The 27,429-nt window shown below is 49.2% G+C and overlaps 1 protein-coding gene across 1 annotated transcript in view; it reads right to left on the bottom strand.

Moving 5' to 3' along the window:
- Positions 1–2,209: 2,209 nt before the first annotated feature.
- Positions 2,210–27,429, bottom strand: part of LOC127918536 (probable JmjC domain-containing histone demethylation protein 2C) — a 47,087-nt gene continuing 21,867 nt past the window's right edge. The window contains exon 3 of the mRNA XM_052501845.1: positions 2,210–2,329. Within this exon, the coding sequence (XP_052357805.1) occupies positions 2,210–2,329 (120 nt within the window). The remainder of the gene's footprint in view (positions 2,330–27,429) is intronic.

The raw sequence follows: 27,429 nt of genomic DNA, 5'->3' as shown, positions 1-27,429 counted from the left end.
CAATTCAGACATCTGTAGCTAGTCTAGATGTACCAATTCAGACATCTGTAGCCTGGCTAGATGTACCAATTCAGACATCTGTAGCCTGGCTAGATGTACCAATTCAGACATCTGTAGCCTGGCTAGATGTACCGATTCAGACATCTGTAGCTAGTCTAGATGTACCAATTCAGAACATCTGTAGCCTGGCTAGATGTGCCAATTCAGACATCTGTAGCCTGGCTATATGTACCAATTCAGACATCTGTAGCCTGGCTAGATGTACCAATTCAGACATCTGTAGCCTGGCTAGATGTACCAATTCAGACATCTGTAGCCTGGCTATATGTACCAATTCAGACATCTGAAGCTAGGCTAGATGTACCAATTCAGACATCTGTAGCCTGGCTATATGTACCAATTCAGACATCTGTAGCCTGGCTAGATGTACCAATTCAGACATCTGTAGCCTGGCTAGATGTACCAATTCAGACATCTGTAGCCTGGCTAGATGTACCAATTCAGACATCTGTAGCCTGGCTATATGTACCAATTCAGACATCTGTAGCCTGGCTAGATGTACCAATTCAGACATCTGTAGCCTGGCTATATATATACCAATTCAGACATCTGTAGCCTGGCTAGATGTACCAATTCAGACATCCATGAGGTACATGCACCTTGGCCAGAGTCTGCAGACAAGACAGATCTGGTTACTAGACTATGGACCCCATTAGCACCACAGAGAGCACCATGAGGTACATGCACCTTCGCACAGATCCCCATTACAATGTGGATGTTGTTAACAACAACGCAAGACCACAGAGCTTCGTCAGCTGTGGTCAAACACACTGACAAACAGACAGTCTCCTCCTCACAACACACTGACAAACAGACAGTCTCCTCTGGTACCAGCAGACACAGGACCAGGTATGGAAATCAGTGTCGGCTTGGATAGATAACACGACAGAGTAGTGGTCAACAGTAGTGTTCTATATAGGGAATAGGGCTCTGGTCAACAGTAGTGTTCTATATAGGGAATAGGGCTCTGGTCAACAGTAGTGTTCTATATAGGGAATAGGGCTCTGGTCAACAGTAGTGTTCTATATAGGGAATAGGGCTCTGGTCAACAGTAGTGTTCTATATAGGGAATAGGGCTCTGGTCAACAGTAGTGTTCTATATAGGGAATAGGGCTCTGGTCAACAGTAGTGTTCTATATAGGAATAGGGCTCTGGTCAACAGTAGTGTTCTATATAGGGAATAGGGCTCTGGTCAACAGTAGTGTTCTATATAGGGAATAGGGCTCTGGTCTACAGTAGTGTTCTATATAGGGAATAGGGCTCTGGTCTACAGTAGTGTTCTATATAGGAATAGGGCTCTGGTCAACAGTAGTGTTCTATATAGGGAATAGGGCTCTGGTCAACAGTAGTGTTCTATATAGGAATAGGGCTCTGGTCATACTAAAGACCATTCAGTGTTCTGAATAGGGCTCTGGTCAACAGTAGTGTTCTATATAGGGAATAGGGCTCTGGTCAACAGTAGTGTTCTATATAGGAATAGGGCTCTGGTCAACAGTAGTGTTCTATATAGGGAATAGGGCTCTGGTCAGCAGTAGTAGTTCTATATAGGGAATAGGGCTCTGGTCAACAGTAGTGTTCTATATAGGAATAGGGCTCTGGTCAACAGTAGTGTTCTGAATAGGGCTCTGGTCAACAGTAGTGTTCTATATAGGGGTAATAGGGCTCTGGTCAACAGTAGTGTTCTATATAGTACATTACAACTGAGGGAATAGGGCTCTGGTCAACAGTAGTGTTCTATATAGGGAATAGGGCTCTGGTCAACAGTAGTGTTCTATATAGGAATAGGGCTCTGGTCAACAGTAGTGTTCTATATAGGGAATAGGGCTCTGGTCAACAGTAGTGTTCTATATAGGGAATAGGGCTCTGGTCAACAGTAGTGTTCTATATAGGGAATAGGGCTCTGGTCAACAGTAGTGTTCTATATAGGGAATAGGGCTCTGGTCAACAGTAGTGTTCTATATAGGGAATAGGGCTCTGGTCAACAGTAGTGTTCTATATAGGGAATAGGGCTCTGGTCAACAGTAGTGTTCTATATAGGGAATAGGGCTCTGGTCAACAGTAGTGTTCTATATAGGGAATAGGGCTCGAAGGACTAAGCATCATCACAGTGAACAGACAAGTTGGTTGGGTTTGTTAAATATTAAATACATCAGTGTTTCTTACCTTGCAAAAAATGTCCTGAACCTTTTTGATCTTTGAGCCAGAACCGGACCTCTTCATGAAGCTGAGGGTTGTCCCTGAGAACAGGACTCAAACTGTCCACTTCCTCCTGCAGACACGTTAGCAGAGCGGACACGTTAGAACCGTATTATATACTAAAGACCATTCAGTACATTACAACTGGAGGTAGAACCGTGTATTATATACTAAAGACCATTCAGTACATTACAACTGGAGGTAGAACCGTATTATATACTAAAGACCATTCAGTACATTACAACTGGAGGTAGAACCTGTGTATTATATACTAAAGACCATTCAGTACATTACAACTGGAGGTAGAACATTACAACTGAGGTAGAACCTATTATATACTAAAGACCATTCAGTACATTACAACTGGAGGTAGAACCTGTGTATTATATACTAAAGACCATTCAGTACATTACAACTGGAGGTAGAACCTGTGTATTATATACTAAAGACCATTCAGTACATTACAACTGGAGGTAGAACCGTATTATATACTAAAGACCATTCAGTACATTACAACTGGAGGTAGAACCGTATTATATACTAAAGACCATTCAGTACATTACAACTGGAGGTAGAACCGTATTATATACTAAAGACCATTCAGTACATTACAACTGGAGGTAGAACCGTATTATATACTAAAGACCATTCAGTACATTACAACTGGAGGTAGAACCGTATTATATACTAAAGATCATTCAGTACATTACAACTGGAGGTAGAACCGTATTATATACTAAAGATCATTCAGTACATTACAACTGGAGGTAGAACCGTATTATATACTAAAGACCATTCAGTACATTACAACTGGAGGTAGAACCGTATTATATACCAAAGACCATTCAGTACATTACAACTGGAGGTAGAACCGTATTATATACTAAAGACCATTCAGTACATTACAACTGGAGGTAGAACCGTATTATATACTAAAGACCATTCAGTACATTACAACTGGAGGTAGAACCGTATTATATACTAAAGACCATTCAGTACATTACAACTGGAGGTAGAACCGTATTATATACTAAAGACCATTCAGTACATTACAACTGGAGGTAGAACCGTATTATATACTAAAGACCATTCAGTACATTACAACTGGAGGTAGAACCGTATTATATACTAAAGACCATTCAGTACATTACAACTGGAGGTAGAACCGTATTATATACTAAAGACCATTCAGTACATTACAACTGGAGGTAGAACCGTATTATATACTAAAGACCATTCAGTACATTACAACTGGAGGTAGAACCGTATTATATACTAAAGACCATTCAGTACATTACAACTGGAGGTAGAACCGTATTATATACTAAAGACCATTCAGTACATTACAACTGGAGGTAGAACCGTATTATATACTAAAGACCATTCAGTACATTACAACTGGAGGTAGAACCGTATTATATACTAAAGACCATTCAGTACATTACAACTGGAGGTAGAACCGTATTATATACTAAAGACCATTCAGTACATTACAACTGGAGGTAGAACCTGTGTATTATATACATACTAAAGAACATCTCCTCCCCTCCCCTTCTCCGTCTGGCCCTCCTCCCCTCCCCTCCTCTGTCTGGCCCTCCTCCCCTCCCCGGCCCTCCTCCCCTCCCCTTCTCTGTCTGGCCCTCCTCCCCTCCCCTTCTCTGTCTGGCCCTCCTCCCCTCCCCTCCTCTGTCTGGCCCTCCTCCCCTCCCCTTCTCTGTCTGGCCCTCCTCCCCTCCCCTTCTCTGTCTGGCCCTCCTCCCCTCCCCTTCTCTGTCTGGCCCTCCTCCCCTCCCCTTCTCTCTCTGGCCTTTCTCCCCTCACCTCCCCTCTCTGGCCCTCCTCCCCTCCCCTTCTCTGTCTGGCCCTCCTCCCCTCCCCTTCTCTCTCTGGCCTTTCTCCCCTCACCTCCCCTCTCTGGCCCTCCTCCCCTCCCCTCCCCTCTCTGGCCCTCCTCCCCTCCCCTTCTCTCTCTGGCCTTCCTCCCCTCACCTCCCCTCTCTGGCCCTCCTCCCCTCCCCTTCTCTGTCTGGCCCTCCTCCCCTCCCCTTCTCTGTCTGGCCCTGTCCCCTCACCTCCCCTCTCTGGCCCTCCTCCCCTCCCCTTCTCCGTCTGGCCCTCCTCCCCTCCCCTTCTCTCTCTGGCCCTCCTCCCCTCCCCTTCTCTGTCTGGCCCTCCTCCCCTCACCTCCCCTCTCTGGCCCTCCTCCCCTCCCCTTCTCCGTCTGGCCCTCCTCCCCTCCCCTTCTCTCTCTGGCCCTCCTCCCTCACCTCCCCTCTCTGGCCCTCCTCCCCTCCCCTTCTCCGTCTGGCCCTCCTCCCCTCCCCTTCTCCGTCTGGCCCTCCTTCCCTCCCCTTCTCCGTCTGGCCCTCCTTCCCTCCCCTTCTCCGTCTGGCCCTCCTTCCCTCCCCTTCTCTCTCTGGGCTGTAACATCAGTGTGTTGGAGGATCTTCTATTTGTTCCAGTGGAAAACACTTACATATGGGTGTTTCTGCATTATGGAATTTAAAATACTTCCAGATACAACTCTGACCCAGAAAAACAAGGCTTCCTCTTCCCGTCCCTTTCTACTACTGAGACAGGAAGGCAGAGGGGAGAGAGGGTGTGTGTGAGTGTGAGAGGTAGCTCAGGCACTCTTCTGCTCTCTGTGCAGGCCTTGGAAGCCCCCGTCTTCAACAGACAGGACTGACTGACTGACCGACCGGACTCACAGACAGACAGATATACAGACAGACAGACAGGACTGACTGACCGACCGGACTCACAGACCGACAGGACAGACAGACAGACATACAGACAGACCGACAGGACTGACAGACCAACAGGGCTGACTGACAGACAGGACTGACTGACAGACACAGACCGACAGGACTGACAGACCGACAGGACTGACAGACCGACAGGACTGACAGACCGACAGGACTGACTGACAGACAGGACTGACTGACAGACAGACAGACCAACAGGACTGACAGACAGACAGACCAACAGGACTGACAGACCGACAGACCGACAGGACTGACAGACCGACAGGACTGACAGACCGACAGGACTGACAGACCGACAGGACTGACTGACAGACAGGACTGACTGACAGACAGGGCTCCAGGCTCTAATCAGCTGAGGAGAGAATCCACATAGCAGGTAGCTGAAGTTCTGTGTGGGTCTCTGTGTGTGGGTCTCTGTGTGTGTGTCTCGACAACAGTGTGGATTTAAATTACAGTCCTATCATATGACTTCCCATCCATCATTCCATAATTAACCAACTAGCCTATACCTGACCTATACATCCATCCATTAGACAGTCAACAGTAAGGTTGGTAGACCTATACATCCATTAGACAGTCAACAGTATGGTTGGTAGACCTATCCATCCATTAGACAGTCAACAGTATGGTTGGTAGACCTATACATCCATTAGACAGTCAACAGTATGGTTGGTAGGCCTATACATCCATTAGACAGTCAACAGTATGGTTGGTAGACCTATACATCCATTAGACAGTCAACAGTATGGTTGGTAGACCTATACATCCATCCATTAGACAGTCAACAGTATGGTTGGTAGACCTATACATCCATTAGACAGTCAACAGTATGGTTGGTAGACCTATACATCCATTAGACAGTCAACAGTATGGTTGGTAGACCTATACATCCATTAGACAGTCAACAGTATGGTTGGTAGACCTATACATCCATTAGACAGTCAACAGTATGGTTGGTAGACCTATCCATCCATTAGACAGTCAACAGTATGGTTGGTAGACCTATACATCCATTAGACAGTCAACAGTATGGTTGGTAGGCCTATACATCCATTAGACAGTCAACAGTATGGTTGGTAGACCTATACATCCATTAGACAGTCAACAGTATGGTTGGTAGACCTATACTATCCATCCATTAGACAGTCAACAGTATGGTTGGTAGGCCTATACATCCATTAGACAGTCAACAGTATGGTTGGTAGACCTATACACCCATTCGACAGTCAACAGTATGGTTGGTAGACCTATACATCCATTAGACAGTCAAAAGTATGGTTGGTAGACCTATACATCCATTAGACAGTCAACAGTATGGTTGGTAGACCTATACATCCATTAGACAGTCAAAAGTATGGTTGGTAGACCTATACATCCATTAGACAGTCAAAAGTATGGTTGGTAGACCTATACATCCATTAGACAGTCAACAGTAAGGTTGGTAGACCTATACATCCATTAGACAGTCAACAGTATGGTTGGTAGGCCTATACATCCATCCATTAGACAGTCAACAGTATGGTTGGTAGACCTATACATCCATTAGACAGTCAACAGTATGGTTGGTAGACCTATACATCCATTAGACAGTCAACAGTATGGTTGGTAGACCTATCCATCCATTAGACAGTCAACAGTATGGTTGGTAGGCCTATACATCCATCCATTAGACAGTCAACAGTATGGTTGGTAGGCCTATACATCCATTAGACAGTCAACAGTATGGTTGGTAGGCCTATACATCCATTAGACAGTCAACAGTATGGTTGGTAGACCTATACATCCATTAGACTGTCAACAGTATGGTTGGTAGACCTATACATCCACCCATTAGACAGTCAACAGTATGGTTGGTAGACCTATACATCCATTAGACAGTCAACAGTATGGTTGGTAGACCTATACATCCATTAGACAGTCAACAGTATGGTTGGTAGGCCTATACATCCATTAGACAGTCAACAGTATGGTTGGTAGACCTATACATCCATCCATTATTTATTTTTATTTTTATTTCACCTTTATTTAACCAGGTAGGCTAGTTGAGAACAAGTTCTCATTTGCAACTGCGACCTGGCCAAGATAAAGCATAGCAGTGTGAACAGACAACACAGTTACACATGGAGTAAACAATTAGCAAGTCAATAACACAGTAGAAAAAAATGGGCAGTCTATATACAATGTGTGCAAAAGGCATGAGGAGGTAGGCGAATAATACAATTTTGCAGATTAACACTGGAGTGATAAATGATCAGATGGGCATGTACAGGTAGAGATATTGGTGTGCAAAAGAGCAGAAAAGTAAATAAATAAAAACAGTATAAAAACAGTATGGGAATGAGGTAGGTGAAAAAGGGTGAGCTATTTACCTATAGACTATGTACAGCTGCAGCGATCGGTTAGCTGCTCGGATAGCTGATGTTTGAAGTTGGAGAGGGAGATAAAAGTCTCCAACTTCAGCGATTTTTGCAATTCGTTCCAGTCACAGGCAGCAGAGTACTGGAACGAAAGGCGGCCAAATGAGGTGTTGGCTTTAGGGATGATCAGTGAGATACACCTGCTGGAGCGCGTGCTACGGATGGGTGTTGCCATCGTGACCAGTGAACTGAGATAAGGCGGAGCTTTACCTAGCATGGACTTGTAGATGACCTGGAGCCAGTGGGTCTGGCGACGAATATGTAGTGAGGGCCAGCCGACTAGAGCATACAAGTCGCAGTGGTGGGTGGTATAAGGTGCTTTAGTGACAAAACGGATGGCACTGTGATAGACTGCATCCAGTTTGCTGAGTAGAGTGTTGGAAGCCATTTTGTAGATGACATCGCCGAAGTCGAGGATCGGTAGGATAGTCAGTTTTACTAGGGTAAGCTTGGCAGCGTGAGTGAAGGAGGCTTTGTTGCGGAATAGAAAGCCGACTCTGGATTTGATTTTTGATTGGAGATGTTTGATGTGAGTCTGGAAGGAGAGTTTGCAGTCTAGCCAGACACCTAGGTACTTATAGATGTCCACATATTCAAGGTTGGAACCATCCAGGGTGGTGATGCTAGTCGGGCATGCGGGTGCAGGCAGCGATCGGTTGAAAAGCATGCATTTGGTTTTACTCGCGTTTAAGAGCAGTTGGAGGCCACGGAAGGAGTGCTGTATGGCATTGAAGCTCGTTTGGAGGTTGGATAGCACAGTGTCCAATGACGGGCCGAAAGTATATAGAATGGTGTCGTCTGCGTAGAGGTGGATCAGGGAATCGCCCGCAGCAAGAGCAACATCATTGATATATACAGAGAAAAGAGTCGGCCCGAGAATTGAACCCTGTGGCACCCCCATAGAGACTGCCAGAGGACCGGACAGCATGCCCTCTGATTTGACACACTGAACTCTGTCTGCAAAGTAATTGGTGAACCAGGCAAGGCAGTCATCCGAAAAACCGAGGCTGTTGAGTCTGCCGATAAGAATTTGGTGATTGACAGAGTCGAAAGCCTTGGCGAGGTCGATGAAGACGGCTGCACAGTACTGTCTTTTATCGATGGCGGTTATGATATCATTTAGTACCTTGAGTGTGGCTGAGGTGCACCCGTGACCGGCTCGGAAACCAGATTGCACAGCGGAGAAGGTACGGTGGGATTCGAGATGGTCAGTGACCTGTTTGTTGACTTGGCTTTCGAAGACCTTAGATAGGCAGGGCAGGATGGATATAGGTCTATAGCAGTTTTGGTCCAGGGTGTCTCCCCCTTTGAAGAGGGGGATGACTGCGGCAGCTTTCCAATCCTTGGGGATCTCAGACGATATGAAAGAGAGGTTGAACAGGCTGGTAATAGGGGTTGCGACAATGGCGGCAGATAGTTTCAGAAATAGCGGGTCCAGATTGTCAAGCCCAGCTGATTTGTACGGGTCCAGGTTTTGCAGCTCTTTCAGAACATCTGCTATCTGGATTTGGGTAAAGGAGAACCTGGAGAGGCTTGGGTGAGGAACTACGGGGCGGAGCTGTTGGCCGAGGTTGGAGTAGCCAGGCGGAAGGCATGGCCAGCCGTTGAGAAGTGCTTATTGAAGTTTTCGATAATCATGGATTTATCGGTGGAGACCGTGTTTCCTAGCCTCAGTGCAGTGGGCAGCTGGGAGGAGGTGCTCTTGTTCTCCATGGACTTCACAGTGTCCCAGAACTTTTTGGAGTTGGAGCTACAGGATGCAAACTTCTGCCTGAAGAAGCTGGCCTTAGCTTTCCTGACTGACTGCGTGTATTGGTTCCTGACTTCCCTGAACAGTTGCATATCACGGGGGCTATTCGATGCTATTGCAGTCCGCCACAGGATGTTTTTGTGCTGGTCGAGGGCAGTCAGGTCTGGAGTGAACCAAGGGCTGTATCTGTTCTTGGTTCTGCATTTTTGAACGGAGCATGCTTATCTAAAATGGTGAGGAAGTTACTTTTAAAGAATGACCAGGCATCCTCAACTGACGGGATGAGGTCAATGTCCTTCCAGGATACACGGGCCAGGTCGATTAGAAAGGCCTGCTCACAGAAGTGTTTTAGGGAGCGTTTGACAGTGATGAGGGGTGGTCGTTTGACTGCGGCTCCGTGGCGGATACAGGCGATGAGGCAGTGATCGCTGAGATCCTGGTTGAAGACAGCGGAGGTATATTTGGAGGGCCAGTTGGTCAGGATGGCGTCTATGAGGGTGCCCTTGTTTACAGAGTTAGGGTTGTACCTGGTGGGTTCCTTGATGATTTGAGTGAGATTGAGGGCATCTAGCTTAGATTGTAGGACTGCCGGGGTGTTAAGCATATCCCAGTTTAGGTCACCTAACAGAACAAACTCTGAAGCTAGATGGGGGCGATCAATTCACAAATGGTGTCCAGGGCGCAGCTGGGAGCTGACGGGGGTCGGTAGCAGGCGGCAACAGTGATAGACTTGTTTCTGGAGAGAGTAATTTTCAAAATTAGTAGTTCAAACTGTTTGGGTATGGACCTGGAAAGTATGACATTACTTTGCAGGCTATCTCTGCAGTAGACTGCGACTCCGCCCCCTTTGGCAGTTCTATCTTGACGGAAGATGTTATAGTTGGGTATGGAAATCTCTGAATTTTTGGTGGCCTTCCTGAGCCAGGATTCAGACACGGCAAGGACATCAGGGTTAGCAGAGTGTGCTAAAGCAGTGAGTAAAACAAACTTAGGGAGGAGGCTTCTGATGTTGACATGCATAAAACCAAGACTTTTGGATCACAGAAGTCAACAAATGAGGGTACCTGGGGGCATGCAGGGCCTGGGTTTACCTCCACATCACCCGCGGAACAGAGAAGGAGTAGTATGAGGGTGCGGCTAAAGGCTATCAAAACTGGTCGCCTAGAGCGTTGGGGGCAGAGGATAAGAGGAGCAGGTTTCTGGGCATGGTAGAATATATTCAGGGCATAATGCGCAGACAGGGGTATGGTGGGGTGCGGGTACAGCGGAGGTAAGCCCAGGCACTGGGTGATGATGAGAGAGGTTGTATCTCTGGACATGCTGGTTGTAATGGGTGAGGTCACCGCATGTGTGGGGGTGGGACAAAGGAGGTAACAGGGGTATGCAGAGTGGATCTAGGGGCTCCATTGTGAACTAAAACAATGATAACTAACCTGAACAACAGTATACAAGGCATATTGACATTTGGGAGAGACATACAGCGAGGCATACAGTAATCACAGGTGTTGAATTGGGAAAGCTAGCTAAAAACAGTAGGCGAGGCTAATCAGCTAGCACAACAAACAGCAGGTAAAATGGCGTTGACTAGGCAACTGGGCCGACAGATAAACAAACAAGCAGAATGGGGTACCGTGATTAATGGACAGTCCAGCGTGCGTCAGCTATGTAGCCAAGAGATCAGTGTCCAGGGGGCAGCGGTGGATGGGCAGGAAGCTGGGCTGGCGAGTGTTATCCAGGTTTTTTTTTTTTTTTTAAACTAACAATGACTAAATAGCTTGTAGCTAGTTAGCTGGTTAGCGTCTGGAGGTTCTTGAGTGTGTCATAAAAATAAATAAAAATTAAAAGTGATAGCGAATCCGTATCACAGTGGGTGAGGCAGGTTTCCGGAAGGTATAAACAAATAAAAATCAAAGAGAGATAGAAAGTAAATGGGTTCAGAAGTGTTTGGGATGAGGTGAGTCAGATGGTTAGCAGGCCTGTGCTAACAAGCTAACAGTTCGTAGGCCCGGGCTAGACAAGCTAGCCGTTAGCAGGCCGAATAGCAAGTAGGGAGATAGCGAGGGCTAGAGAGCTAACCTTTGGGGGACGTCGCGATGGGGTGAGTCTGTTTATTCCTCTTCTTGCGGTGACATCGACAGACCGGTCGTGGGCCCGGGTAATTGTAGCCCAGGATTATGCTACAGGAGCTCTAGTGCGCTGGGTGAGCTGGAGACACAGCGTTTCAGAAAGCTCGCGGGCCTTGGCCAGCAGATGGATCTTTGGCGATGTCGCAATGAAAAAGCCTGTTGAAACCACCTCGGACGATTATGTCGGCGGACCAGTCGTGATGGATCGGCGGCGCTCCGTGTCGGCAGTAAAGGGTCCAGGCCAATTGGCAAAAGAGGTATCGTTGGGCCTCTTCGGCTAGTCGGGAGGTGGGCTTAGCTCAAGGCTAACTGTAGCTTGTTTTGGGCCAGAGACGTTGGCCAGGAGTAGCCACTCGGAATTGCAGCTAGCTAGTTGCGATGATCCGGTGTAAAGGTTCAGAGCTTGCGGTAGGAATCCGGAGATGTGGTAGAGAAAGAGCAGTCTGATATGCTCTGGGTTGATGTCGCGCTGGTGTTCTAGTTAGCTTAGAAGACCGCTATCAATGGCTAACTGAGTAGTAGCTAGTTAGCTGGCTAGCTTCTGATGGTGGCTCCGGTTCTAAAGTAAAGTATAGAAAAGGCGGATCCGTACCACATTGGGTGATGCGGGTTGCAGGAGAGTATATTCAGCTCTAGTTTGAAAGTGAGATTAAAATATGTACGAAATATATACAGAAAAAAACGAAGAAAACTATATTTACACTAGACAGGACGGGACAAGACAAAACATACGTCCGACTGCTACGCCATCTTGGATACAGTATGGTTGTTAGGCCTATACATCCATTAGACAGTCAACAGTATGGTTGGTAGGCCTATACATCCATTAGACAGTCAACAGTATGGTTGGTAGACCTATACATCCATTAGACAGTCAACAGTATGGTTGGTAGACCTATACATCCATTAGACAGTCAACAGTAAGGTTGGTAGACCTATACTTCCATTAGACAGTCAACAGTATGGTTGGTAGACCTATACATCCATTAGACAGTCAACAGTATGGTTGGTAGACCTATACATCCATTAGACAGTCAACAGTATGGTTGGTAGACCTATACATCCATGCCAGCAGCATACCACCCTGCATACCACTGCTGGCAGTGGTGTTTGAGGGCCAGTAGGAGGCACTCTTTCCTCTGGTTTAAAAAAATGTCCCAATGAACCAGGGCAGTGATTGGGGACATTGCCCTGTGTAGGGTGCCGTCTTTCGGGTGTCCTGACTCTGAGGTCATTAAAGATCCCATGACACTTAACGTAAGAGTAGGTGTTAACCCCGGTGTCCTGGCTAAATTCCCAATCTGACCTTCAAACCATCACGGTCGGCTCATTCAGCCCCCAGGTCGTTGCTGTAAATGAGAACATGTTCACAGGACTCAGTGGGACAGAACATGAGCGGGACTCAGTGGGACAGCAGCTCAGACAGAACACTAGTGGGACTCAGTGGGACAGCAGCTCAGACAGAACACTAGTGGGACTCAGTGGGACAGCAGCTCAGACAGAACACTAGTGGGACTCAGTGGGACAGCAGCTCAGACAGAACACTAGTGGGACTCAGTGGGACAGCAGCTCAGACAGAACACTAGTGGGACTCAGTGGGCCAGCAGCTCAGACAGAACACTAGTGGGACTCAGTGGGCCAGCAGCTCAGACAGAACACTAGTGGGACTCAGTGGGACAGCAGCTCAGACAGAACACTAGTGGACTCAGTGGGACAGCAGCTCAGACAGAACACTAGTGGGACTCAGTGGGACAGCAGCTCAGACAGAACACTAGTGGGACTCAGTGGGACAGCAGCTCAGACAGAACACTAGTGGGACTCAGTGGGACAGCAGCTCAGACAGAACACTAGTGGGACTCAGTGGGACAGCAGCTCAGACAGAACACTAGCAGAACACTAGCGGGACTCAGTGGGACAGCAGCTCAGACAGAACACTAGTGGGACTCAGTGGGACAGCAGCTCAGACAGAACACTAGTGGGACTCAGTGGGACAGCAGCTCAGACAGAACACTAGTGGGACTCAGTGGGACAGCAGCTCAGACAGAACACTAGTGGGACTCAGTGGGACAGCAGCTCAGACAGAACACTAGTGGGACTCAGTGGGACAGCAGCTCAGACAGAACACTAGTGGGACTCAGTGGGACAGCAGCTCAGACAGAACACTAGTGGGACTCAGTGGGACAGCAGCTCAGACAGAACACTAGTGGGACTCAGTGGGACAGCAGCTCAGACAGAACACTAGTGGGACTCAGTGGGACTCAGTGGGACAGCAGCTCAGACAGAACACTAGTGGGACTCAGTGGGACAGCAGCTCAGACAGAACACTAGTGGGACTCAGTGGGACAGCAGCTCAGACAGAACACTAGTGGGACTCAGTGGGACAGCAGCTCAGACAGAACACTAGTGGGACTCAGTGGGACAGCAGCTCAGACAGAACACTAGTGGGACTCAGTGGGACAGCAGCTCAGACAGAACACTAGTGGGACTCAGTGGGACAGCAGCTCAGACAGAACACTAGTGGGACTCAGTGGGACAGCAGCTCAGACAGAACACTAGTGGGACTCAGTGGGCCAGCAGCTCAGACAGAACACTAGTGGGACTCAGTGGGCCAGCAGCTCAGAAAGAACACTAGTGGGACTCAGTGGGCCAGCAGCTCAGACAGAACACTAGTGGGACTCAGTGGGCCAGCAGCTCAGACAGAACACTAGTAGAACACTAGTGGGACTCAGTGGGACAGCAGCTCAGACAGAACACTAGTGGGACTCAGTGGGACAGCAGCTCAGACAGAACACTAGTGGGACTCAGTGGGACAGCAGCTCAGACAGAACACTAGTGGGACTCAGTGGGCCAGCAGCTCAGACAGAACACTAGTGGGACTCAGTGGGCCAGCAGCTCAGACAGAACACTAGTGGGACTCAGTGGGCCAGCAGCTCAGACAGAACACTAGTGGGACTCAGTGGGACAGCAGCTCAGACAGAACACTAGTGGGACTCAGTGGGACAGCAGCTCAGACAGAACACTAGTGGGACTCAGTGGGACAGCAGCTCAGACAGAACACTAGTGGGACTCAGTGGGACAGCAGCTCAGACAGAACACTAGCTGAACACGAGTGGGACTCAGTGGGCCAGCAGCTCAGACAGAACACTAGTGGGACTCAGTGGGCCAGCAGCTCAGACAGAACACTAGTGGGACTCAGTGGGACAGCAGCTCAGACAGAACACTAGTGGGACTCAGTGGGACAGCAGCTCAGACAGAACACTAGTGGGACTCAGTGGGACAGCAGCTCAGACAGAACACTAGTGGGACTCAGTGGGACAGCAGCTCAGACAGAACACTAGCAGAACACTAGTGGGACTCAGTGGGACAGCAGCTCAGACAGAACACTAGTGGGACTCAGTGAGACAGCAGCTCAGACAGAACACTAGTGGGACTCAGTGGGCCAGCAGCTCAGACAGAACACTAGTGGGACTCAGTGGGACAGCAGCTCAGACAGAACACTAGTGGGACTCAGTGGGCCAGCAGCTCAGACAGAACACTAGTGGGACTCAGTGGGACAGCAGCTCAGACAGAACACTAGTGGGACTCAGTGGGCCAGCAGCTCAGACAGAACACTAGTGGGACTCAGTGGGACAGCAGCTCAGACAGAACACTCAGTGGGACTCAGTGGGCCAGCAGCTCAGACAGAACACTAGTGGGACTCAGTGGGCCAGCAGCTCAGACAGAACACTAGTGGGACTCAGTGGGCCAGCAGCTCAGACAGAACACTAGTGGGACTCAGTGGGCCAGCAGCTCAGACAGAACACTAGTGGGACTCAGTGGGCCAGCAGCTCAGACAGAACACTAGTGGGACTCAGTGGGCCAGCAGCTCAGACAGAACACTAGTGGGACTCAGTGGGCCAGCAGCTCAGACAGAACACTAGTGGGACTCAGTGGGCCAGCAGCTCAGACAGAACACTAGTGGGACTCAGTGGGCCAGCAGCTCAGACAGAACACTAGTGGGACTCAGTGGGCCAGCAGCTCAGACAGAACACTAGTGGGACTCAGTGGGCCAGCAGCTCAGACAGAACACTAGTGGGACTCAGTGGGCCAGCAGCTCAGACAGAACACTAGTGGGACTCAGTGGGCCAGCAGCTCAGACAGAACACTAGTGGGACTCAGTGGGACAGCAGCTCAGACAGAACACTAGTGGGACTCAGTGGGACAGCAGCTCAGACAGAACACTAGTGGGACTCAGTGGGACAGCAGCACTCAGACAGAACACTAGTGGGACTCAGTGGGACAGCAGCTCAGACAGAACACTAGTGGGACTCAGTGGGACAGCAGCTCAGACAGAACACTAGTGGGACTCAGTGGGACAGCAGCTCAGACAGAACACTAGTGGGACTCAGTGGGACAGCAGCTCAGACAGAACACTAGTGGGCAGCTCAGTGCAGAACACTAGTGGGACCAGTGGGACAGCAGCTCAGACAGAACACTAGTGGGACTCAGTGGGACAGCAGCTCAGACAGAACACTAGTGGGACTCAGTGGGCCAGCAGCTCAGACAGAACACTAGCAGAACACTAGTGGGACTCAGTGTGGACAGCAGCAGCTCAGACAGAACACTAGTGGGACTCAGTGGGCCAGCAGCTCAGACAGAACACTAGTGGGACTCAGTGGGCCAGTGGGCCAGCAGCTCAGACAGAACACTAGTGGGACTCAGCAGAACAGAACACTAGTGGGACTCAGTGGGCCAGCAGCTCAGACAGAACACTAGTGGGACTCAGTGGGCCAGCAGCTCAGACAGAACACTAGTGGGACTCAGTGGGCCAGCAGCTCAGACAGAACACTAGTGGGACTCAGTGGGACAGCAGCTCAGACAGAACATGAGCAGGACTCAGTGGAACACGAGCAGGACTCAGTGGGACAGCAGCTCAGACATATTAACTGTGTTCATTAACAATGAATGGGCTGAGCACTGTGTGTGTCTGACTGCCCAGTCCCATTACTGAGAGGCTCCAGTCTGCACAAGGTGAGGGAGGAGACTTCATCACAAACCAGGCAATGCTTTTTATTTCACCTCCAGCCTCTCCTGTCTGACTGATGTTGCTGCAGTGCTATATACTCAAAGACATCTCAACATCTAAAAATTGGGACCATTACCGGAGCTCCCCCAGTACAACCTGTCCCACTACCGGAGCTCCCCCAGTACAACCTGTCCCACTACCGGAGCTCCCCCAGTACGACCTGTCCCATTACCGGAGCTCCCCCAGTACAACCTGTCCCATTACCGGAGCACCCCCAGTACAACCTGTCCCACTACCGGAGCTCCCCCAGTACAACCTGTCCCACTACCGGAGCTCCCCCAGTACAACCTGTCCCATTACCGGAGCACCCCCAGTACAACCTGTCCCATTACCGGAGCACCCCCAGTACAACCTGTCCCACTACCGGAGCTCCCCCAGTACAACCTGTCCCATTACCGGAGCACCCCCAGTACAACCTGTCCCATTACCGGAGCAGCATGGTGTCTAGTTGGATAAGAGCAGCATGGTGTCTAGTTGGATAAGAGCAGCATGGTGTCTAGTTGGATAAGAGCAGCATGGTGTCTAGTTGGATAAGAGCAGCATGGTGTCTAGCTGGATAAGAGCAGCATGGTGTCTAGTTGGATAAGAGCAGCATGGTGTCTAGTTGGATAAGAGCAGCATGGTGTCTAGTTGGATAAGAGCAGCATGGTGTCTAGCTGGATAAGAGCAGCATGGTGTCTAGTTGGATAAGAGCAGCATGGTGTCTAGTTGGATAAGAGCAGCATGGTGTCTAGTTGGATAAGAGCAGCATGGTGTCTAGCTGGATAAGAGCAGCATGGTGTCGAGTTGGATAAGAGCAGCATGGTGTCTAGCTGGATAAGAGCAGCAATTTAACAGAGCAGCATGGTGTCTAGCTGGATAAGAGCAGCATGGTGTCTAGCTGGATAAGAGCAGCATGGTGTCTAGCTGGATAAGAGCAGCAATATAACAGAGCAGCATGGTGTCTAGCTGGATAAGAGCAGCAATATAACAGAGAAACATGGTGTCTAGCTAGACAACAAGGACAAGATGCATATCAGTGGAGGCTCCTCAGAGGAAGAAGGGGAGGACCATCCTACTCAATGAATTTCATTTTAAAAAAGTGATCATTTTTAGACCAAACTATATTAAATATATCACGTCGCCAAATAACTGATTAAAACAAAAGAAAGGAGGACCAAGGCTCTCTTAATATACTTTTTTAAAGATGCCTTGGTCCTCCTTTCTGAGGAGGAGTCTAGGAGGTGGTGTCTAGGAGGAGGAGTCTAGGAGGAGGAGTCTAGGAGGAGGAGTCTAGGAGGAGGAGTCTAGGAGGAGGAGTCTAGGAGGAGGAGTCTAGGAGGAGGAGTCTAGGAGGAGGAGGTGGTGTCGAGGAGGAGGAGGTGGTGTCGAGGAGGAGGAGGTGGTGTCGAGGAGGAGGAGGTGGAGTCTAGGAGGAGGAGGTGGTGTCGAGGAGGAGGAGGAGGAGTCTAGGAGGAGGAGGTGGAGTCTAGGAGGAGGAGGTGGAGTCTAGGAGGAGGAGGTGGTGTCTAGGAGGAGGAGGTGGTGACTAGGAGGAGGAAGTGGTGACTAGGAGGTGGTGTCTAGGAGGAGGAGGTGGTGTCTAGGAGGTGGAGGTGGAGTCTAGGAGGAGTCTAGGAGGAGGAGGTGGTGTCTAGGAGGAGGAGGTGGTGTCTAGGAGGAGGAGGTGGTGTCTAGGAGGAGGAGGTGGTGTCTAGGAGGAGGAGGTGGTGACTAGGAGGTGGTGTCTAGGAGGTGATGTCTAGGAGGTGATGTCTAGGAGGAGGAGGTGGTGTCTAGGAGGTGGTGGGTCCGATACTATGGCAACCCAGTATGAGTGTCGTGAGTAAATGTCTTGTTGCTGGGGCGATGTAATAAATATGGCTGCCAAGTGTAACACAGAAATGTGGGGGGGGGGCTGTTGCTACGGTAATATGATACAAGGCTACAGTGTGGTGTTGTTTCTGGTTTCTCCTGTAATGTTCTGGGCTCTGCATGACTAAAGCATGATCTTATGTTGCTGGCTAAATGTAATGTTGAACGCCCATAGTGAGTGTGTGTGTGTGTTCACAGAGTGTCGCTATAGTAACATGATACTACCCTGAGCGAAGGACAGAGACCCAAATGAACACTAGCATGTGAGAGAAAGGGAGAGCTGTGAGACAGTGGGGGCTTTGTCTGTGCAGCCCTGCCTTCCTTCCAGGGAAAGCCATTAAGTTGTGTTGGTGCTACAGAACAGAGTAGCACTGTCAGTTCTGGATCACTGAGGGAGACTGTTGTGTAGCAGAGCCAACAGCTGCAGTCCATCCCTCTACCCTGCGACAGTCACCTCACTACCCTGCTACAGTCACCCTGCTACAGTCACCTCACTACCCTGCTACAGTCACCTCACTACCCTGCTACAGTCACCCTGCTACAGTCACCCTGCTACAGTCACCTCACTACCCTGCTACAGTCACCTCACTACCCTGCTACAGTCACCCTGCTACAGTCACCTCACCACCCTGCTACAGTCACCTCACCACCCTGCTACAGTCACCTCACTACCCTGCTACAGTCACCCTGCTACAGTCACCTCACTACCCTGCTACAGTCACCTCACTACCCTGCTACAGTCACCTCACTACCCTGCTACAGTCACCCTCACTACCCTGCTACAGTCACCTCACTACCCTGCTCACCCTGCTAGTCACCTCACTACCCTGCTACAGTCACCCTGCCCTGCTACAGTCACCTCAGTACCCTCACAGTCACCCTGCTACAGTCACCTCACCACCCTGCTACAGTCACCTCACTACCCTGCTACAGTCACCCTGCTACAGTCACCCTGCTACAGCTACAGTCACCTCACCACCCTGCTACAGTCACTCACCACCCTGCTACAGTCACCCTGCTACAGTCACCTCACTACCCTGCTACAGTCACCTCACCACCCTGCTACAGTCACCTCACTACAGTCACTGCTACAGTCACCTCACTACCCTGCTACAGTCACCTCACCACCCTGCTACAGTCACCTCACTACTATGCTACAGTCACCTCACCACCCTGCTACAGTCACCCACCACCCTGCTACAGTCACCTCACCACCCTGCTCACAGTCACCCTCTACAGTCACCTCACTACCCTGCTACAGTCACCCTGCTACAGTCACCTCACCCCTGCTACAGTCACCTCAGTCACCCTGCTACAGTCACCTCACTACCCTCACCTCACTACCCTGCTACAGTCACACCCTGCTACAGTCACCTCACTACCCTGCTACAGTCACCTCACCACCCTGCTACAGTCACCCTCACAGTCACCCTGCTACAGTCACCTGCTACAGTCACCCTGCTACAGTCACCCTGTCACCTCACCACCCTGCTACAGTCACCTCACAGTCACCCTGCTACAGTCACCTCACTACCCTGCTACAGTCACCTGCTACAGTCACCTGCTACAGTCACCCTGCTACAGTCACCCTGCTACAGTCACCTCACCACCCTGCTACAGTCACCTCACTACAGTCACCCTGCTACAGTCACCTCACCACCCCTGCTACAGTCACCTCACTACCCTGCAGTCACCCTGCTACAGTCACCTCACCCTGCTACAGTCACCTCACCACCCTGCTACAGTCACCTCACTACCCTGCTACAGTCACCTGCACCTACAGTCACACCTCACCACCCTGCTACAGTCACCTCAGTCACCCTGCTACAGTCACCTCACTACCCTGCTACAGTCACCCTGCTACAGTCACCTCACCACCCTACTACAGTCACCTCAGTCACCCTGCTACAGTCACATCGCTACCCTGCTACAGTCACCCTGCTACAGTCACCTCACTACCCTGCTACAGTCACCCTGCTAGTCACCTCACTACCTCCCACCCTGCTCAGTCACCTCACTACCCTGCTACAGTCACCTCACCACCCTGCTACAGTCACCTCACCAGTCACCTCACCACCCTGCTACAGTCACCTCACCACCCTGCTACAGTCACCTCACCACCCTGCTACCAGTCACCTCTCACCCTGCTACAGTCACCTCAGTCACCCTGCACCTCAGTCACCCTCACACATACCCTGCACCCTCTACAGTCACCCACTACCCTGCTACAGTCACCCTGCTAGTCACCTCACCACCCTGCTCCAGTCACCTCACTACCTGCTACAGTCACCTCACTACCCTGCTACAGTCACCCACCACCCTGCTACCGTCACCCTGCTACAGTCACCTTGCTACCCTGCTACAGTCACCCTGCTACCACTGCTACAGTCACCCTGCCAGTCACCTTGCTAGTCACCCTGCTACCCTGCTGCTACAGTCACCCTGCTACAGTCACCTTGCTGCTACAGTCACCTTCTTTCCTCTGACATTCTCAGCCTCTATGTCACCCTGTACAGTTTTTCTGACATTCTGCTATCAAATCAAATCAAATGTATTTGTCACATACACATGGTTAGCAGATGTTAATGCAAGTGTAGCGAAATGCTTGTGCTTCTAGTTCCGAGAATGCAGTTATAACCAACGAGTAATCTAACTAACAACATCACAAAAACTACCTTATACACACAAGTGTAAGGGGATAAAGAATATGTACATAAAGATATGAATGAGTGATGGTACAGAACGGCATAGGCAAGATGCAGTAGATGGTATAGAGTACAGTATATACATATAAGATGAGTAATGTAGGGCAAAAATTCTGTGCAACTTCCAGCGCGTGATTTACTGTGAACACTGAGGCTGTACCTGCTTTAAGTTACAGTTTTACTGTGAACACTGAGGCTGTACCTGCTTTAAGTTACAGTTTTACTGTGAACACTGAGGCTGTACCTGCTTTAAGTTACAGTTTTACTGTGAACACTGAGGCTGTACCTGCTTTAAGTTACAGTTTTACTGTGAACACTGAGGCTGTACCTGCTTTAAGTTACAGTTTTACTGTGAACACTGAGGCTGTACCTGCTTTAAGTTACAGTTTTACTGTGAACACTGAGGCTGTACCCACTTTAAGTTACAGTTTTACTGTGAACACTGAGGCTGTACCCACTTTAAGTTACAGTTTTACTGTGAACACTGAGGCTGTACCTGCTTTAAGTTACAGTTTTACTGTGAACACTGAGGCTGTACCCACTTTAAGTTACAGTTTTACTGTGAACACTGAGGCTGTACCCACTTTAAGTTACAGTTTTACTGTGAACACTGAGGCTGTACCCACTTTAAGTTACAGTTTTACTGTGAACACTGAGGCTGTACCCACTTTAAGTTACAGTTTTACTGTGAACACTGAGAACACCTGCTTTAGGCTACAGTTTTACTGTGAACACTGAGGCTGTACCCACTTTAAGTTACAGTTTTACTGTGAACACTGAGGCCGTACCCACTTTAAGTTACAGTTTTACTGTGAACACTGAGGCTCTACCCACTTTAAGTTACAGTTTTACTGTGAACACTGAGGCTGTACCCACTTTAAGTTACAGTTTTACTGTGAACACTGAGGCTCTACCCACTTTAAGTTACAGTTTTACTGTGAACACTGAGGCTGTACCCACTTTAAGTTACAGTTTTACTGTGAACACTGAGGCTCTACCCACTTTAAGTTACAGTTTTTACTGTGAACACTGAGGCTGTACCCACTTTAAGTTACAGTTTTTACTGTGAACACTGAGGCTGTAACCACTTTAAGTTAGTTTTAACAGTGGCCAAGTAGGCTACTGTGGCACTTTGATCATAATGTTGGACTACCAGAGAGGCCTAACATCAAAAACAATGGAGAAAATGCATCCCATAATATTTTAACATGGAAATGAGCTGTTCTTTCATTCAGCCTACAGGAGCAGCCAATGTGTGGTGTTCAATGCAGATCTACATTCCACCAGACTATTGAAGAAAACAACATGCAGGGCTTGACCTTTAACCTGTTTATCCACTTGTCCTTCAGACATGGAGGTGACTGAAAATGTATTGTTTGATGCAAGAAACCACTTTACAGAATAAAATGCATTTTTATTCCCGAACATTTATTAGAGAGAATCAGTCAAATTATGCTACCCTCTGCCTATTGGCTACTTAGCTTATTCAAGCTTGTCTCAAAATACAACACCGCTCTTTACCTGACTTACTTTTCAAATATCTCAAATGTATACGTTTTGTGCTCTTGTAGGAAGTAGTCACTCCCATATTGCTGACTACAACTGATCTATAACTGGGCTAATAACTCATTAGTGTTGCATTGATTCCACAGTAAAGGGAAAAGTTGATCGCCTTGGAGATGGACCCGTGGATCGTGATCGACTAGAAATGCCTTGGAGATGGACCAGTGGATCGTGATCGACTAGAAATGCCTTGGAGATGGACCAGTGGATCGTGATCGACTAGGGATGCCTTGGAGATGGACCAGTGGATCGTGATCGACTAGAAATGCCTTGGAGATGGACCAGTGGATCGTGATCGACTAGGGATGCCTTGGAGATGGACCAGTGGATCGTGATCGACTAGAAATGCCTTGGAGATGGACCAGTGGATCGTGATCGACTAGAAATGCCTTGGAGATGGACCAGTGGATCGTGATCGACTAGCGATGCCTTGGAGATGGACCAGTGGATCGTGATCGACTAGAAATGCCTTGGAGATGGACCAGTGGATCGTGATCGACTAGGGATGCCTTGGAGATGGACCAGTGGATCGTGATCGACTAGCGATGCCTTGGAGATGGACCAGTGGATCGTGATCGACTAGAAATGCCTTGGAGATGGACCAGTGGATCGTGATCGACTAGGGAAATGCCTTGGAGATGGACCAGTGGATCGTGATCGACTAGAAATGCCTTGGAGATGGACCAGTGGATCGTGATCGACTAGAAATGCCTTGGGATGGACCAGTGGATCGTGATCGACTAGAGATGCCTTGGAGATGGACCAGTGGATCGTGATCGACTAGAAATGCCTTGGAGATGGACCAGTGGATCGTGATCGACTAGGGATGCCTTGGAGATGGACCAGTGGATCGTGATCGACTAGCGATGCCTTGGAGATGGACCAGTGGATCGTGATCGACTAGAAATGCCTTGGAGATGGACCAGTGGATCGTGATCGACTAGGGATGCCTTGGAGATGGACCAGTGGATCGTGATCGACTAGAAATGCCTTGGAGATGGACCCGTGGATCGTGATCGACTAGAAATGCCTTGGAGATGGACCAGTGGATCGTGATCGACTAGGGATGCCTTGGAGATGGACCAGTGGATCGTGATCGACTAGGGATGCCTTGGAGATGGACCAGTGGATCGTGATCGACTAGAAATGCCTTGGAGATGGACCAGTGGATCGTGATCGACTAGAAATGCCTTGGGATGGACCAGTGGATCGTGATCGACTAGAAATGCCTTGGAGATGGACCGTGGATCGTGATCGACTAGAAATGCCTTGGGATGGACCAGTGGATCGTGATCGACTAGAGATGCCTTGGAGATGGACCAGTGGATCGTGATCGACTAGAAATGCCTTGGAGATGGACCAGTGGATCGTGATCGACTAGGGATGCCTTGGAGATGGACCAGTGGATCGTGATCGACTAGAAATGCCTTGGAGATGGACCAGTGGATCGTGATCGACTAGAAATGCCTTGGAGATGGACCAGTGGATCGTGATCGACTAGCGATGCCTTGGAGATGGACCAGTGGATCGTGATCGACTAGAAATGCCTTGGAGATGGACCAGTGGATCGTGATGGACTAGGGATGCCTTGGAGATGGACCAGTGGATCGTGATCGACTAGGGATGCCTTGGAGATGGACCAGTGGATCGTGATCGACTAGGGATGCCTTGGAGATGGACCAGTGGATCGTGATCGACTAGCGATGCCTTGGAGATGGACCAGTGGATCGTGATCGACTAGAAATGCCTTGGAGATGGACCAGTGGATCGTGATCGACTAGGGATGCCTTGGAGATGGACCAGTGGATCGTGATCGACTAGGGATGCCTTGGAGATGGACCAGTGGATCGTGATCGACTAGGGATGCCTTGGAGATGGACCAGTGGATCGTGATCGACTAGGGATGCCTTGGAGATGGACCAGTGGATCGTGATCGACTAGCGGATGCCTTGGAGATGGACCAGTGGATCGTGATCGACTAGCGATGCCTTGGAGATGGACCAGTGGATCGTGATCGACTAGGGATGCCTTGGAGATGGACCAGTGGATCGTGATCGACTAGAAATGCCTTGGGATGGACCAGTGGATCGTGATCGACTAGAAATGCCTTGGAGATGGACCAGTGGATCGTGATCGACTAGAGATGCCTTGGAGATGGACCAGTGGATCGTGATCGACTAGCGATGCCTTGGAGATGGACCAGTGGATCGTGATCGACCGGTTGGTGACCACTGTCTGGAAAGTTGAGTTAAGTTTAATCTCGTGCTTCTCTCTCTGTGGGCTGATATTTTTGTGTGGCAGTCCCAGTCCCAGGGAGCTGCGGCAGTCCCTGAGCTACTGCCTGCATGGGAGGTCCCTTTGCTTTATCTTGGCCCTGAGCTACTGCCTGCATGGGAGGGAATAGGGAATGTTTTTCCCCTAAACAAACAAGGGATTTCAGTAACAGCACTTTTCAGTCGGAGCAACAAGTGAGAAACAACATGGCCGAAATGATGGTGCAGCTTCAGCACAGACTGTGGTGTCTGTTCTCTGCAGCAGGGAGGAGAGAGACAGCGTGATAGACTGTGGTGCCTGTTCTCTGCAGCAGGGAGGAGAGAGACAGCGTGATAGACTGTGGTGCCTGTTCTCTGCAGCAGGGAGGAGTGGTGCCTGTTCTCTGCAGCAGGGAGGAGAGAGACAACGTGATAGACTGTGGTGCCTGTTCTCTGCAGCAGGGAGGAGAGAGACAACGTGATAGACTGTGGTGCCTGTTCTCTGCAGCAGGGAGGAGAGAGACAGCGTGATAGACTGTGGTGCCTGTTCTCTGCAGCAGGGAGGAGAGAGACAGCGTGATAGACTGTGGTGCCTGTTCTCTGCAGCAGGGAGGAGAGAGACAGCGTGATAGACTGTGGTGCCTGTTCTCTGCAGCAGGGAGGAGAGAGACAACGTGATAGACTGTGGTGCCTGTTCTCTGCAGCAGAGAGGAGAGAGACAGCATGATAGGCTGTGGTGTCTGTTCTCTGCAGCAGGGAGGAGAGAGACAACGTGATAGACTGTGGTGCCTGTTCTCTGCAGCAGGGAGGAGAGAGACAACGTGATAGACTGTGGTGCCTGTTCTCTGCAGCAGGGAGGAGAGAGACAGCGTGATAGACTGTGGTGCCTGTTCTCTGCAGCAGGGAGGAGAGAGACAGCGTGATAGACTGTGGTGCCTGTTCTCTGCAGCAGGGAGGAGAGAGACAACGTGATAGACTGTGGTGTCTGTTCTCTGCAGCAGGGAGGAGAGAGACAGCGTGATAGACTGTGGTGCCTGTTCTCTGCAGCAGGGAGGAGAGAGAGACAACGTGCGCCAGTCACACAGGCACTCACTGTCATATTTTAACAAAGCGTGGCCATCGGGCTCCCTCCTGAGTCATTTGGGTTCGTCGCCAAACCCACTGGCTCCAGGTCATCTAAAAGTCTTTGCTAGGTAAAGTCCCCCCTTATCTCAGCTCACTGGTCACCATAGCAACACCCACCCGTAGCACGCGCTCCAGCAGGTATATTTCACTGGTCATCCCCAAAGCCAACACTTCCATTGGCTGCCTTTCCTTCCAGTTCTCTGCTGCTAATGACTGGAACGAACTGCAAAAATCACTGAAGCTGGAGTCTCATATCTCCCTCTCTTTAACTTTAAGCATCAGCTGTCAGAGCAGCTTACCGATCACTGTACCTGTACACAGCCCATCTGTAAATAGCCCACCCAACTACCTCATCCCCATATTGTTATTTCCTCTTGCACCCCAGTATCTCTATTTGGACATCATCATCTGCACATCTATCACTCCCGTGTTAATGCTAAATTGTAATTATCTCTATTTTTATTGCCTTACCTCCCTACTCTTCTACATTTGCACACACTGTACATAGATTTTTCTATTGTGTTATTGACTGTACATTTGTTTATGTGTAACTCTGTGTTGTTTGTGTCTCACTGCTGTGCTTTATCTTAGCCAGGTCGCAGTTGTAAATGACAACTTGTTCTCAACTGACCTACCTGGTTAAATAAAGGAGAAATAAAACATACATTGTGTGTCTTAATCACACAGTGCAGTTAAATCCTCAGACCAGCTGTGCATGTAGTTGATTTAAGTCAAACACATCGGGTTGGTCTATATATGAAAATTAAAAATCCGTTTTGAACATGTAGACCAACTGATTGGTCGAAAAAACAGACGACTTTCGGTCGACCAAGGAGGCAAATTATGTGAAAATATACCAAAATAGCCATTGGTGAACAGCGTATAGAGCATTAGTTCTGAGGGAGAACTTGGAGATACTAACAAAAGGAAAACTAGTCTGTCACTCAGAAGAAATGATGTATCAATTCAACAAATAGGCATACTATTACAAATAAATGGGATTAAATGGTGAGCCACACTGTACAAACCTGCATTCAATGTCATCCAACTTCAGCCCAACAGAGGTCACTGTACAGTCCACTGTCAGACGAGTAGCAGGCTGTAGTATCTCGTCTTGCTTTCTCTCTAATAGTGTAAAGATCTGACTCACTGTTGCTGGTCACAGTCCAGCCTCTCCTCTTCTTTCACCTTGTCCTTCTCCTATTCCTCCTGGCAGTTCTTCTCTCTACAGCACACTACACTACAGCACACTACAACACGATCCTCAGCTTGCCTGCCTGGCTGGCCCTACAAACAGTGACTTCATTGTCTCCTTTATACCAAACAGATTGCTGCTCCCCCCTTCCTCCTGTTCTCCTCCAACCTACAGACCTCCACATATCCTCCTGTTCTCCTCCACCCTACAGACCTCCACATATCCTCCTGTTCTCCTCCACCCTACAGACCTCCACAGACCTCCCTCCACATATCCTCCTGTTCTCCTCCACCCTACAGACCTCCACATATCCTCCTGTTCTCCTCCACCCTACAGACCTCCACATATCCTCCTGT

This window comes from Oncorhynchus keta, unplaced genomic scaffold (assembly GCF_023373465.1).
Source record: "Oncorhynchus keta strain PuntledgeMale-10-30-2019 unplaced genomic scaffold, Oket_V2 Un_contig_1442_pilon_pilon, whole genome shotgun sequence".
In the NCBI taxonomy this organism is placed as follows: domain Eukaryota; kingdom Metazoa; phylum Chordata; class Actinopteri; order Salmoniformes; family Salmonidae; genus Oncorhynchus; species Oncorhynchus keta.
This window is presented reverse-complemented; position numbering and strand designations above follow the sequence as displayed.